General features: G+C 43.7%; 1 protein-coding gene across 1 annotated transcript in view; it reads right to left on the bottom strand.

The window, feature by feature from the left end:
- Positions 1–7799: 7799 nt before the first annotated feature.
- LOC115472284 (cyclin-dependent kinase 17-like) overlaps positions 7800–12811 on the bottom strand; it is a 382263-nt gene continuing 377251 nt past the window's right edge. The window contains exon 17 of the mRNA XM_030206503.1: positions 7800–10185. Within this exon, the coding sequence (XP_030062363.1) occupies positions 10148–10185 (38 nt within the window). The 3' untranslated portion in view covers positions 7800–10147. The remainder of the gene's footprint in view (positions 10186–12811) is intronic.

Genomic DNA, 12811 nt, shown 5'->3' on the forward strand with positions numbered 1-12811 from the left:
TTCAATGGCTAGAACAAATGGCTAGAAAGGTAAGGAGGGGGTGACAAAAATTTCTTCAGGTATATTAGTGAAAGGAGGAAGAGAAAAAAGGGAATTGTGAGACTGAAAGATGCTGCAAACTGCTATGTAGAAAATGATGAAGAAAAAGCAAATTTGCTAAATAGATACTTTTGCTCTGTTTTCACAGAAGAAAATCCTGGAGAAGGACTGAAATTGACTGACAAAAGTACATATGAGAATGGAATGGATAGAGCACCATTCACGGAAGAGAGTGTGTATGAACAACTTAAAAATCTAAAGGTTGACAAAGCCGTAGGACCGGACAGGATCCACCCTAGGATATTGAGGGAGCTCAGAGAGGTTCTGGCGGGTCCTCTTAAAGATTTGTTTAATAAATCCTTAGAGACGGGAGAGGTTCTGTGGGAGTGGAAAACAGCGGATGTGGTCCCTCTTCACAAAAGTGGTGATAGGGAAGAAGCTGGAAACTACAGGCCGGTAAGCCTCACTTCGGTTATTGGAAAAGTAATGGAAGCGATGCTGAAGGAAAGGATAGTAAGTTTCCTGGAAGACAATAAGTTGCAAGATCTGAGACAACATGGTTTTACCAAAGGTAAAGGTAAATCGTGCCAAACAAATCTCAATGAATTCTATGACTGGGTGACCGGAGAATTGAATCGTGGACGTGCTATAGACTTAATCTACTTAGATTTCAGCAAAGCTTTTGAAACGGTTCCCCACAGGAGGCTCTTGAATAAACTAGACAGGCTGAACATAGGACCCGAAGTGGTGAACTGGATTAGAAACTGTTTGACGGACAGATGCCAGAGGGTGGTGGTAAATGGAATTTGATCGGATGAGGGAAAGGTGAGCAGTGGAGTGCCTCAGGGATCGGTGTGAGTGACATTGCCGAAGGGTTAGAAGGTAAAGTTGCCTTTTTGCGGACGATACTAAGATTTGTAACAGAGTGGACACCCGGGAGGGAGTGGAAAACATGAAAAAGGATCTGCGGAAGCTAGAAGAATGGTCTAATGTTTGACAATTAAAATTCAATGCAAAGAAATGCACTTAGGGAGTAGAAATCCACGGGAGACGTATGTGTTAGGCGGTGAGAGTCTGATATGTACGGACAGGGAGAGGGATCTTGGGGTGATAGTATCTGAGGATGTGAAGGTGATGAAACAGTTTGACAAGGCAGTGGCCGTAGCTAGAGGGTTGCTGGGCTGTATAGAGAGAGGTGTGACCAGCAGTAGAAGGGAGGTGTTGATGCTCCTGTATAGGTCGTTGGTGAGGCCCCCACCTGGAGTATTGTGTTCAGTTTTGGAGGCCGTATCTGGCTAAGGATGTAAAAAGAATAGAAGCGTGCAAGGAAAAGCTACAAAAAAGGTATGGGATCTGTGTTAGAAGACGTATGAAGAGAGACTTGCTGACCTGAACATGTATACCCTGGAGGAAAGGAGAAACAGGGGTGATATGATACAGACGTTCAAATATTTGAAAGGTATTAATCCGCAAACGAACCTGTTCCGGAGATGGGAAGGTGGTAGAACTAGAGGACATGAAATGAGATTGAAGGGGGGCAGACTCAAGAAAAATGTCAGGAAGTATTTTTTCAGAGAGAGAGTGGTGGATGCTTGGAATGCCCTCCCGCGGGAGGTGGTGGAGATGAAAACGGTAACGGAATTCAAAAATGAGTGGGATAAACATAAAGGAATCCTGCTCAGAAGGAATGGATCCTCAGAAGCTTAGCAGAGATTGGGTGGCAGAGCCGGTGGGGGGAGGCGGGGCTAGTGGGTGGGAAGCGGGGCTAGTGCTGGGCAGACTTCTACGGTCTGTGCCCTGAAAATGACAGATACAAATCAAAGTCAGGTATACACATAAAGTAGCACATATGAGTTTATCTTGTTGGGCAGACTGGATGGACCGTAAAGGTCTTTCTCTGCCATCATCTACTATGTTACTATGTAAAAGAGAGAATTCATGGAGCAGAAGGTGAAGGGGAAGGAGGAAGAGGATGTTGGACCTCAAGGGCAGGGAAGGAAGAGCGAGAGAAATGATGGACCAGAGAGTAGAGTGGAGAGATGGAAGGAAGAGAGAGGGACAGAGAGAGATGATGGACCCGAGGTTGGAGGGGAGGGGTGAAGAAATAGAGACAATTGATGGAACCAAGGATGGAGGAGAGGGAAGAGAGGTTGGACCATATGGGCAGGGAGGAAGAAAGAAATGGACTGGAAGGGTTAAAGGGGAGGGATGAGAGAGAAAATAGGGAGGGGAGGGTGTAAGAGATGCTGGCCAATGAGGAAAGGAGGGAAGAGAGAGGGAGAGATGCTGGACAACTGGAGGAAGGGAAAAAAGAGGGAGAGTGATTGTATTGGAAGATGTTGGACTGCAAGGGAGTAGGGGAGAGAGAGGAACGAGATGCTGGTTTACTAGGGTGATAGAGGGGAGAATGGGAATTGTTTAATATGTCATGGTTGTGACTGTGCTCTTATGTTCAGACCTAGTGTTTCTCTGTATCTTGCTCTGTGACCTCTCCAGTCTGCCTTTTTTCCTGTTGTTGTTCTTCCTGTTAGCCAAGCCTTGTTTTGGTGTCCCTGAAGCCAAGCCTCGCTTTGGTCTCCCTGCTTCTGCTTCACTTTCTACTTGTGACATCATCAGCCTACTCCTTTATAAGGACCCATGGAGCTTTCCTACGTTGCCTTTGCAACAGGTCTATTTTCCTTTTTCTTGTTGTACTGTTGTTTGATTCTGAGGGAACTGGTCTTCTTGTTAATCTGTGTCTTTGGGCAGAGCCCTGAGCCCTTGTGAGTGGTTTTGGTTTGAAACTGTATGGATTAACTTCTTGTTAGGTTTGCTTTCAAGCAAAGCCCTCTTCTGTTTTTGTGAGTGTGTTGTTCTGGTTTAAACCTGTATGGACTACTTGTCTGTTAATTTTGCTCCTCAAGCAAAGTCCTGTTCTGTGTGTGGTTTTGGTTTGAACCTATATAGATTCCTTTCTTGTTTCTAGGCTCTCTAGCTTAAACCTGTTTTGTTTCCTTGTGTGGTTTCCATTGTTACCTTTCACTGTTCAGAGTCGGTTGTTGCCAGCCCAGCTGCTTCCCTAATTACATTGCTCCCGTGCAGCTGGGTGCACTCTGTCTCTGCCTGCTTTTCTCTTCCTTTCCTGGTTGAGTTCTGGTAAGAACATTGTTGTTTTTTCCTTTGTTTGCTTTAAACCTTTGATTGCAGTGTAAGCCCTGCTTCTTTCTGATGTGTTTTAGAAGCAGCTCTTCCCTTTAGCCTGCTTTAACGCTTGGTCTGCTGGGTCTGTCTCCTGATTCTTGTGAGCATTGCTCCTTATCTGATTTGTGTATGTAAAGGCAGCTTTCCCTGTTTGTTTGTTTGCTTGCTTCCCTTTGTCTCTAATGTCTGTTATTTTACTCTGTGGCACAGTCTTGTGTATTCCTTTTAGTGGCTTCCCTTTTCCCTGAGTGCTGTATGGTACAGCCTAGAGTGTATTCCTATAGTTGGCTCCCCTTTTCCCTTGAGTGCTGTGTGGCACAGCCTAGTGTATTCCTATGAGTGGCTTCCCGTTTTTCCTTGAGTGCCTAGTGGCACACCCTTGAGGATTCCTTTGAGTGGCTTCTCTTATCCTTGAGTTCTGTATGGCATAGCCATGAGTGCTCCTCTGTGTGGCCTTGTCTTGAGTTTTTCCTGCATGCTTTCTGTTTGAGTTCTCTCTGTGAGGTTTCTGGTTGTGTTTGAGTGGATTGCTTTTTCGTTTAGCTGTGACTACTAGCGCAGCATTGAGTGGTCTCTCTGTGTGGCAAGAGTGGGCCATTCTTCCATTTAGCTGTGTCTACTGGCACAGTCCTGTGCATCCTCTCTGTTTGATTCTGAGTGGGTGGTTTTTCTGCTTGCTGTGACTACTAGTTCAGCCTTGAGCTGCCTCTCTGTGTGGCACGAGTGGACAGCTCTTCCGTTTAGCTGGGACTACTAGCTCAGCCTTGAGCTACCTCTGTGTGTGATTCAGTGCTTTTTTTGTAGGAAAAAAAGTGCTGGTACTCATACCGTGCCAACTTTAAGGGCGGGGTCACTATCTATGGCTCCGCCCCCATAGTAGCCACATCCATTTTACTAGCCATGGAGCATATAAAAATGTAGCATTGAAAATAGTACACAAGTCCCTAGGCCCAAAACAAGAACCCTGAAGACTGATTATAAACTAATAAAAATGTAGACAATAAAATCAGCTACAACCTTATCCGTGGAAAGGCAGCACTATAATTACACCGGGCTCTAAAACACCAGTACACAACCTAGTGGAACAAAAAGAAACAAAACAAAAGGGCTGCAAATACTACATGCTAGCAGAATACTGCATCTTGATCACACATGAAAAACACATGACACAACAGATATGAAGGCAAAATACTGAACTGGAAAGTTACCTCAAGAAGTCAAACTCAGCATGCAGCAATGCTAGAAAAATTGAAACTTGCATGCAAAATATTACAGATGCACATTTCCAAAAGCTGACATATTCCAATTAATAAATTCTGAATAAAAAAAAATGTTTTCTACCTTTGCTGACTGAGCATTTAGTTTTTCTATTAGCTTTGGTCCCAGTGTCTTCGGTTTTATGCAGTGTCTTCTTTCCACTTGATACTTTCTCTCACCATCCTTCCTGTGTCCTTATGCGTCCTTTCTAGCATCTGTAGCCCTGTCCCTATCCTTTCTCCAGTTTCAACATCTGCCCTCAAAGTGTTCCAATCCAGCTCTTAAATTCAGCAATTTCCCCTCCATCCATATCCAGCATTTCTCTTCATTCCACTTCCCTCCATCCATGTCCAGCATTTCTCCTCCCTTCTCTCCCCTCCATCCATGTGCATCTCCATCCTGAATTCCCTCCCCTCCATTCATCCATCCATGTCCAGCAATTCTCCTCTCTCCCCTCCATCCATCCATGTCCAGCAAGTCTCCTCTCTCCCCTGCCCTGCATCCATCCATGTCCAGCAATTCTCCTCTCTCCCCTGCCCTCCCCTCAAGCAATCTCTCTCCCCCTGCCCTCCCCTCATCTCCACGTCCACCGCTCTTCCTTCCCCTGCCCTCCCCTTCTCTCCATGGCCAGCGATCTCTTCTCTCCCCTTGCCCTCCACTCCTCTCCAGTGATCTCTCCCCCTGCCCTCCCCTTCTCTCCATGTCTAGCGATCTGTTCTCTCCCCCTGCCTTCCCCTCCTCTCCAGTGATCTCTTCTCTCCCCCTGCCTTCCCCTCCAGCAATCTGTTCTCTCCCCTGCCCTCCCCTTCTCTCCATGTCCAGCGATCTATTCTCTTCCCCTGCCCTCCCCTCCTCTCCAGCGATCTGTTCTCTCCCCCTGCCTTCCCCTCCTTTCCATGTCCAGTGATCTTTTCTCTTCCCCCTCCCCTCCCCTCTATGTCCAGCGAGTCTCCCTGCCCTCCCCCAGCTCCCCGACAGCCCTCCTCTCCATTCTTTCCTGCCCCCGCCCCAAACATTTAACCTTTTTACTGTCCGTGGCAGTGACGTCAGTAAAGAAGAAGGCACTGCAGGCTCGCCTCCAGCTTCTCCCTTCACACAGTGTCCCGCCCTCACAGAAACAGGAAATGCATCATCGGAGAAGGCGGGACACTGTGTGAAGAGGGAAGGGAGAAGCTGGAGGTGAGCCTGCAGTGCTTTCTTCTTTACTGACGTCGCTGCCACAGTAAAAAGGTTAAATGCTTGGGGGGGGGGGGGGAATGGAGCTGAGTCGGGCTTCCGGGGGGGGGGGGGGAGGAGCAGAGCTGAGTTGGGCTGCCGGGGGAGGGGAGGAGGAATGGAGCTGAGTCGGGCTGCCGGTCGGGGAGCTGAGTCGGGAGGGGGGGGGGGGGGTAGAGAATAAAAAGGTGCCGGTACCGGCACAAAAAAAAAACACTGGTGTGATTTCTGTTTGACTTGGTTAGGATTATTCGTTTATAGCTATGGACTTAGCACAGCCCTGAGTGTCCTCTGTGTTTGGTTCTGTTTGTGCTTGAGTGGGTGGTTCTTCTGTTTAGCTGGGACTACTAGCCCAGCCCTGTGCTACTTCTCTGTGCAATACTTGGTTATAGCTAGGGTTCTAATCCCAGTCCTGTGCTGCCTTCCTGTTTGGTTTTCTTATCTTTTACTTGTGGTTTCTACCATGTGAGTCTATGTGGGGTTGTCTTTTTCCCTTCAGTTTCTTTGTACCTGTGTGTAGGGTCTTTTGACCCATTGTTTGTGGCTCTGTTTAGTGCAGTGTGTGTGCACTGCTTGAGTAGTACTTGCTCAAGAGATTCCGTTCTGTTTCTTTTCCCTTCCCTCTGGTATGATTCGGTTCCAGTTCGGCTTTGAGGCCTGCACACTTGGACTCTGTACAAGTGGGTTCCGGATTGGCCGTGAGGCCCGCCTGAGTGGTCTATTTCCCTTTTCTGGTGGTGCTTGTTGCTTGTCTTGAGTGTGCTCTGTCTATTTGACTTGTCTGGTATCCTGTTTGTATTCAGTGCCTGGTTCGCCTCTGCTCTGCGCCTCCCCAGAGGACTTGTCTGCTGCAGCCCAAGGCTCACCATCCTGGGTTCCATGACATAATATAGCGCTGTCTGGTTTTTACAGAGATCAACCAGCTTTGTATATATAACTTATTCCCTTATCTATGATCTAGCAGGGCAAACAGCTAGCCTGTGTCTTCTTGGCTTTTTCAGGGACAAGTTAACAGGCAGGCTATAAAATTTAACAAGTGTCTGTTTTCAAATAGGCTCTGGACATAATGCAGGGAAACTTTCAGTGAAGGACAAATATGAGTAGTAAATATTCAGGGAAATTTGAGGTTACAAAGGGCAAATGATGAATAATGGAAAAATACCAAAGAAGCAGAGGTATGTTACGGCACTGGCGTACCAAGGGGGGGGGGGCAGTCAGCCCCGGGTGCACGCCGCTGGGGGGTGCCGCAGCGCGCGCCTGCTCCTCCGAGTTCGCTAAACTTCGTTCGTTCGCTGCAGCCTGCAGCTCCCTCTGCCCCGGAACAGGTTACTTTCTGTTCTGGGGCAGAGGGAGCTGCAGCGAACGAACAAAGTTTAGTGAACTCGGAGGAGCAGGCGTGCACCGTGGCACCCCCCCCAGCGGTGTGCACCCGGGGGGGGGGGGGGGGTCATCTAGCGGGGGGGGGGGGGGGCGCTCCGCCCCGGGTGCCATCCAGACCAGGAACGCCACTGTGTTACGGTGACCTTAGAGGTCAGAGTTGAAGCATACCAGATAAGAAAGAGAAAAAAATATAAAAGACATTAAGAGAGTAGACACAGAGAAGCTTCAGTAATCTGACAAGTACATTTTGTAGAAAGAAACCAGAGAGACATTTTAGTTTGCTTATGCTGAAATTTAGATTTATATAAATAAGAATTCAATTTTCTGTAACACTGGGATAAAAGAATTTTATTGTAATCATTTATTTACTGTAATAAATTTTCACATTATTATAAAGAAAGAAAAGATATACTCTGGAGTGTGTTACCTTTGCCGGAAGGGCTTTCTGACCTCTCTGAAGTGTTTAGCTCCCCTCAGAGGCAAGGGGGAGCTTTACAGAATGGGGGGAACTATGTGGAAAATGCAATGGAGTTGTCAAGGAGATGAGACAGAGGAGAATAGTAAGTACAGAGGGTAAAAACACATCAATAAGAACATAAGAATAGCCATACTGGGTCAGACCAATGGTCTATCTAACCCAGTATCCTACTTCCAAAAGTGGCCAATCGAGGTTACAAGTACCTGGCAGAAACCCAAGGTAGCAACATTCCATGCTACCAATCCCGGGGCAAGCAATGGTTTCCTCCATGTCCATCTCAATAACCTTCAATAACTTGGGGCAGAAGTTACAAACATAAAGCTCTTTACATTTTTATAGGAATTATTATAATGAATGGGACCTAACAAGAAGGAACCTGCCTGAAAATATACCATCGCAGTGACAGTTAAGCAACCAAGCAAAACATTGGCAAAAATTACAAAGAGAAAAAAAGAGTTCTCGGATTAAAAATAAAAGAGAGCAGAAAGAGGACGCATTGTTTGATATGTTAAACTTTATTTTACTTTGCTGTTGAGTGCACCTGAATAAAGGCCATCTCAGTTTTGGAATTTATTCTTCTCCAATGTCAATCAAAACATGAATTAAATCAGCTTCCAGTAATACATTTTTGAGGGATAAATTTTGTAAAACTGAATCAGGTGCCTGTGTCTGGCTACCTTCAATAAAGCATGATGAGCAATGGGTTTGAGAAGCCTTTCTCAGTTAAATTTGCAGATGTTTAAACAGTTTACTTACAGGCCCAGTATACTGGGTCTAGTCCCCAGAACAGGTATTCATTCAGGTATTTCTGCTAATTTCTCCACCAACCTTCCATGCTCACTCATTTTTTAAGTATTTGTTTCTTTCGCAAATGTGAACAGTGATAGTATTTGGGTTCCCAAATTCTCCATTCACATCAAGCCACTATTTTTCCCAGTTGACTGTTATCTTATGTTTTCCAACCTTCTTGGCTGAAGGACTTTATAAAAGTAGTCTGTGTAAGATCCGTACAGCCATAACCCCAGGTTTACAGAATGGAAGCATGAATAGAGAGATTTTTATGCCCTTTCTGGTATCAGAAATAAGAGATTCAGGAAAAGTGGAACAAAAATAGTTAAATAGTAATACAAAATGAGGTAAATGTGCTCCTGTTGCCATGGTCCCTGCACCAAAGCAGCATCACTATGGTAGTGCAATGAGAATCAGAGAAGCAACACTTCAGCACAGCTCACCAAGACATCAGTCATGCGCCCATGCAAGTCTACAGTGTTATGAGGCAGTACTTACACACTTTTATACTATTAGAAAGTACACTAACCATACTTTTAGGGGATTCCATCTAACTCCTTGCTGGCAGAAGGGGACATGCATATATAATAATTACAAGGATAATGTCTTTTTATATATTTAAGTAGTTTCCCTAGCTGGTAATCTTGAAATATCACTTTATGATGAGGAAGTCTGGTAACAAGGGTAGTCAGAATTTTATGTCCAAACTACATTGTGCGTGTCATGCGTCATGACACCAACAGTTATGATTGCTCACACTATGTCAACAGAAAGTGTCACTGAAGATGTGTGAGGTATGATCCTTCTGATCACACTACAGAACTCATAGATGTAGAAACAATTAGAAGTATACCCATAAAAGAAGACGATGACTTGAATATTATTTTCCTCTTGTCACTTGTGCAGTTGAGTTCAATTCCGTTACCATTTTTGCTCCCTTGCTCTGGAAGACTGAGATAATTCATTTTGCTTCCTTTTAGAGAATAAAATGAAATGCTGCTAGAAATTTTACTTTTAAGTAATGATCAAAAAATGAAGAACATTATTCTCACAAGGCTTCAAGCCTTTGCATGAAGAGGAGGGTTGGGTGCTTGCTGCTGCACAACAGATGTTTGCTCTGTGAGGTATTCTGTTGCTCTCTACTTAATGAATGGGAAACAGAAAGATAGTACTCATCCCCAGCAGTTAGCAAAATATAGCTTCAGCTGTTGAACATTACTGGCTTATTTCCATAGGACCTTTAAAAGCTAATGTATACATTAAAACAATGGCTTTACTTGGATAAAAGACAAGAAAATAACCCCTAAAGTTATCTCCATAAGCTCATTTGATACTACTGTTAATGCTTTCCGCCTCCCTGGGTTGACCTGGGATACGCGTGCTGTGTCAGTGCTCTGCAGGCACAGAGAAATGTACTATACTGCTTCTGCACGTCACTTGGAAGTTTCTTCTTGAAATTGCATTTCCACCCAAGCAGTATGAGATTAGGACTGTGCAAATCATACTGGAATCAAATGCCACAATGTGTTTTATCATTACAGAACAATGTGAGCAAGCTGTCAAGGACACAACACAATGTGTTATGCAGCTGGCTGTAGTTAGGATACTGCAAACCCTGGACCTGAACAAGGTCGTCGAATGTCATTGCAGGTCAGCATCAGCTCCACTACATTCCATACAGCGACCTAGGGTGCCTCAGTCAGCTTCATGGATCCTCAAAGTAACATCACAACAGCTTAATGATGTTTCCGAACCATCTGTTCTTCAGTAATCACTGGGACAGCAGTCCGGTGCAGATTTTCTCAAGTTTTAAAACAGCATGCTCTGTCTCCTATTTTTCCCATTGGCTGGAGAAACCAGAACAGAACATACATTAGAAGTATATCTAAGTGCATTCAAAGTTATTATATACAGTAAATCATCATAGTCTGGTTTTGCTGTTGCCATGGGTTCAGAAAGGCAGAAAAGATGAGTATAATGGGGCCTGTGCAGAAACTCAAGATGTGATCACAGGATGACTATATATGCCCAAACCAGATTTATTAGTAGAAATCTGGAAGACTGTCAGTAACATAAAGGGGGAAGTGAGAAAACTCTGGCTCCCAATGCCTTAGCTTTAGATTACCTCTCTCAACCATAAAACAGGGGTGAGCAGGGATGGAGACATTTTGCAAAATGAGCACTGAAACTAATATAATATTTTAATTATTTCAATTTGATTTAATATCTCAGATAAGCTTGATGTATTACATTAATTAAATATAGTAGAAGCTGGCAGAAAAAGATCATGCAGTTTGTTCAGTTATCCCTGCCCATACTACAAGTATATTTACCCCAGTTGCAAGTCAAAGAGCATAACCATTTGTAAGATCTCTCTAGTCAGGACAGGATTTGTTGTCTCCTTCATTTGAGCTCTATTATCTATTATACCCTGCTCACTTCTCTTCCTATGGCGAACAACAAAGCCTTGTAAAAATATAGGGAAGAGACTTGAACCTACATTTCTGGGCTTAGAAGGCATATGCCTAATTCAGATAGATAGCAGTCAAATAGCATCACATGATCACGTATCAAACTCCGTCCATGCTCTGTTACTGTATCATAAGGAGCCAGTTTAAGCAACAACCAAGAGTTCAATGTGCTCCTATTCCACTAAATCCCCAGCTGAAGGCAAAATTCTGTTGTTTAAAAAATAAAATGTGGAATCTTATGAATGCAAGAATTTCATGCACTCCCAAAAGCTGAAGGTATCTGGGGTTCACGTGTGCAGTGAGCAGCCTTAACATTTGGCCAGAAAGATTGTCCCTTCCTCCTGCATATGCTGCTTATCCTGGGATGCTGAAGAGATCTATTATTATATTGATTGCAAACCCACCGGGGTAACATCTACAACCCACTTGTTATCTTGGAAAGTTTACTTCTTTCACTCTAATTTTTCTATGCCTTTTCTACAAGCATGTACAAAGGCACTTTAGAAACAATAAATATTTTGGGGGAACAGGTGCAATAAAGTGTGTTAGACTTTGCACACTGATAAGCTCAGCTTTAGCAAACACTTTTGTGGACGCCTTATGCAAAAATAGGTTTGGTGCATGAGCTGTGTGCAAAGCCTTGTGTAGACAGCACAACATATTTAAATTCATGCTAATGAAGCTATCAGCTATTCTGCACAGCTGCAGAGAAGTATGAAAGGTTGAGTGCAACACTGGTGTAAAAGGTTAGCATTAGTGAGGATTTCATAACTGTTTTTTCTCTTTCATATGAGCATATAAGATATGCAATTTTTCTGGGTTCCATAAAGAGCATGGGTTTAAAAAAAAAAAGAAAAGAAAACCATGACAGAACTGAGGGGCAGGAGTGCTGGACTGTTACTTTTAGGCTACTACACAGTACAGCCCCAACTTATTTGCCATATCTATCCATACTAAACGTTCTCACACAAGAAGTAATCTTTTATTACTTTTTCCTTCCATGAGTCAAATATGTTATGGCTGATTTTTTTTTACTTCATCTTTTATCTATCAGGAAGTCAAATCTTGGAATTCCTTGCCTAGAACCTTCTTATTTAGAAAATTCCTGAAGGTCTAGTTTACTTTTTACATATTTTATCATTTTAATGCTAATATTATCATTTTATTTATTTATTTGCTGCATTTGTACCCCACATTATCCCACCTATTTGCAGGTTCAATGTGGCTTACATTATATTGCAAAAGATATAATTATGAACTGAGTAAGAGGTTTGTTCTAATTTAACATATTACTATGTAAGAAATAAGGAAGACATGTCTGTAGAAAGATTTACATAACACATAATAAAAAGCAGTAAAATATAATGACCAATAATGATAATATGATTAATATAATCAATTCAGAGGGATCAGTAAGTGATTGGTTTAGATATTGAATAATCAAGTCGTTAAGGAGGATTCTTATTGTAAGTTTCTTCGAACAAGTGCGTTTTCAATAATTTCCTGAAGTCTGTCAAGCCACGTGTTATTTTTATAGTATTCAGTAGTTTATTCCATGCTTTTGTGCAGAGGTATGTGAAGGTAGATGCGTGTAATGATTTGTATTTGAGTCCTCTACATTTTACTATCATGGATGCCTGTTCTCTTTCTTTTTATAAAAAATTTGCAAACCGAACTAAGAGGTCCTTTTACCAAACTCTGGGAAAAAGGGCCCTGAACTAGCGGTGGGGTTCATTTTTCCCATGCACCAGGGCCCTTTTTACTGCAGCGGGTATAAACGCCCGCAGCACACATGGCCATGCGGTGAGAGAACTCTTACCACATGGCCATGCGACAGGGAACCCTTACCGTCACCCACTGAGGTGGCAATAAGGGCTCCTGCGCTAACCCAGCGGTAACTGGGCAATGCACAGCGATGCCCGATTACCACCAGGTTATCACTGCGCAAGCCATTTCCAGGGGTTTTATTTTTCCGCCCAGAAATGCTGCACGCATTGGGCTT

The sequence above is a fragment of the Microcaecilia unicolor genome, chromosome 6, assembly GCF_901765095.1.
Source record: "Microcaecilia unicolor chromosome 6, aMicUni1.1, whole genome shotgun sequence".
Lineage (NCBI taxonomy): Eukaryota > Metazoa > Chordata > Amphibia > Gymnophiona > Siphonopidae > Microcaecilia > Microcaecilia unicolor.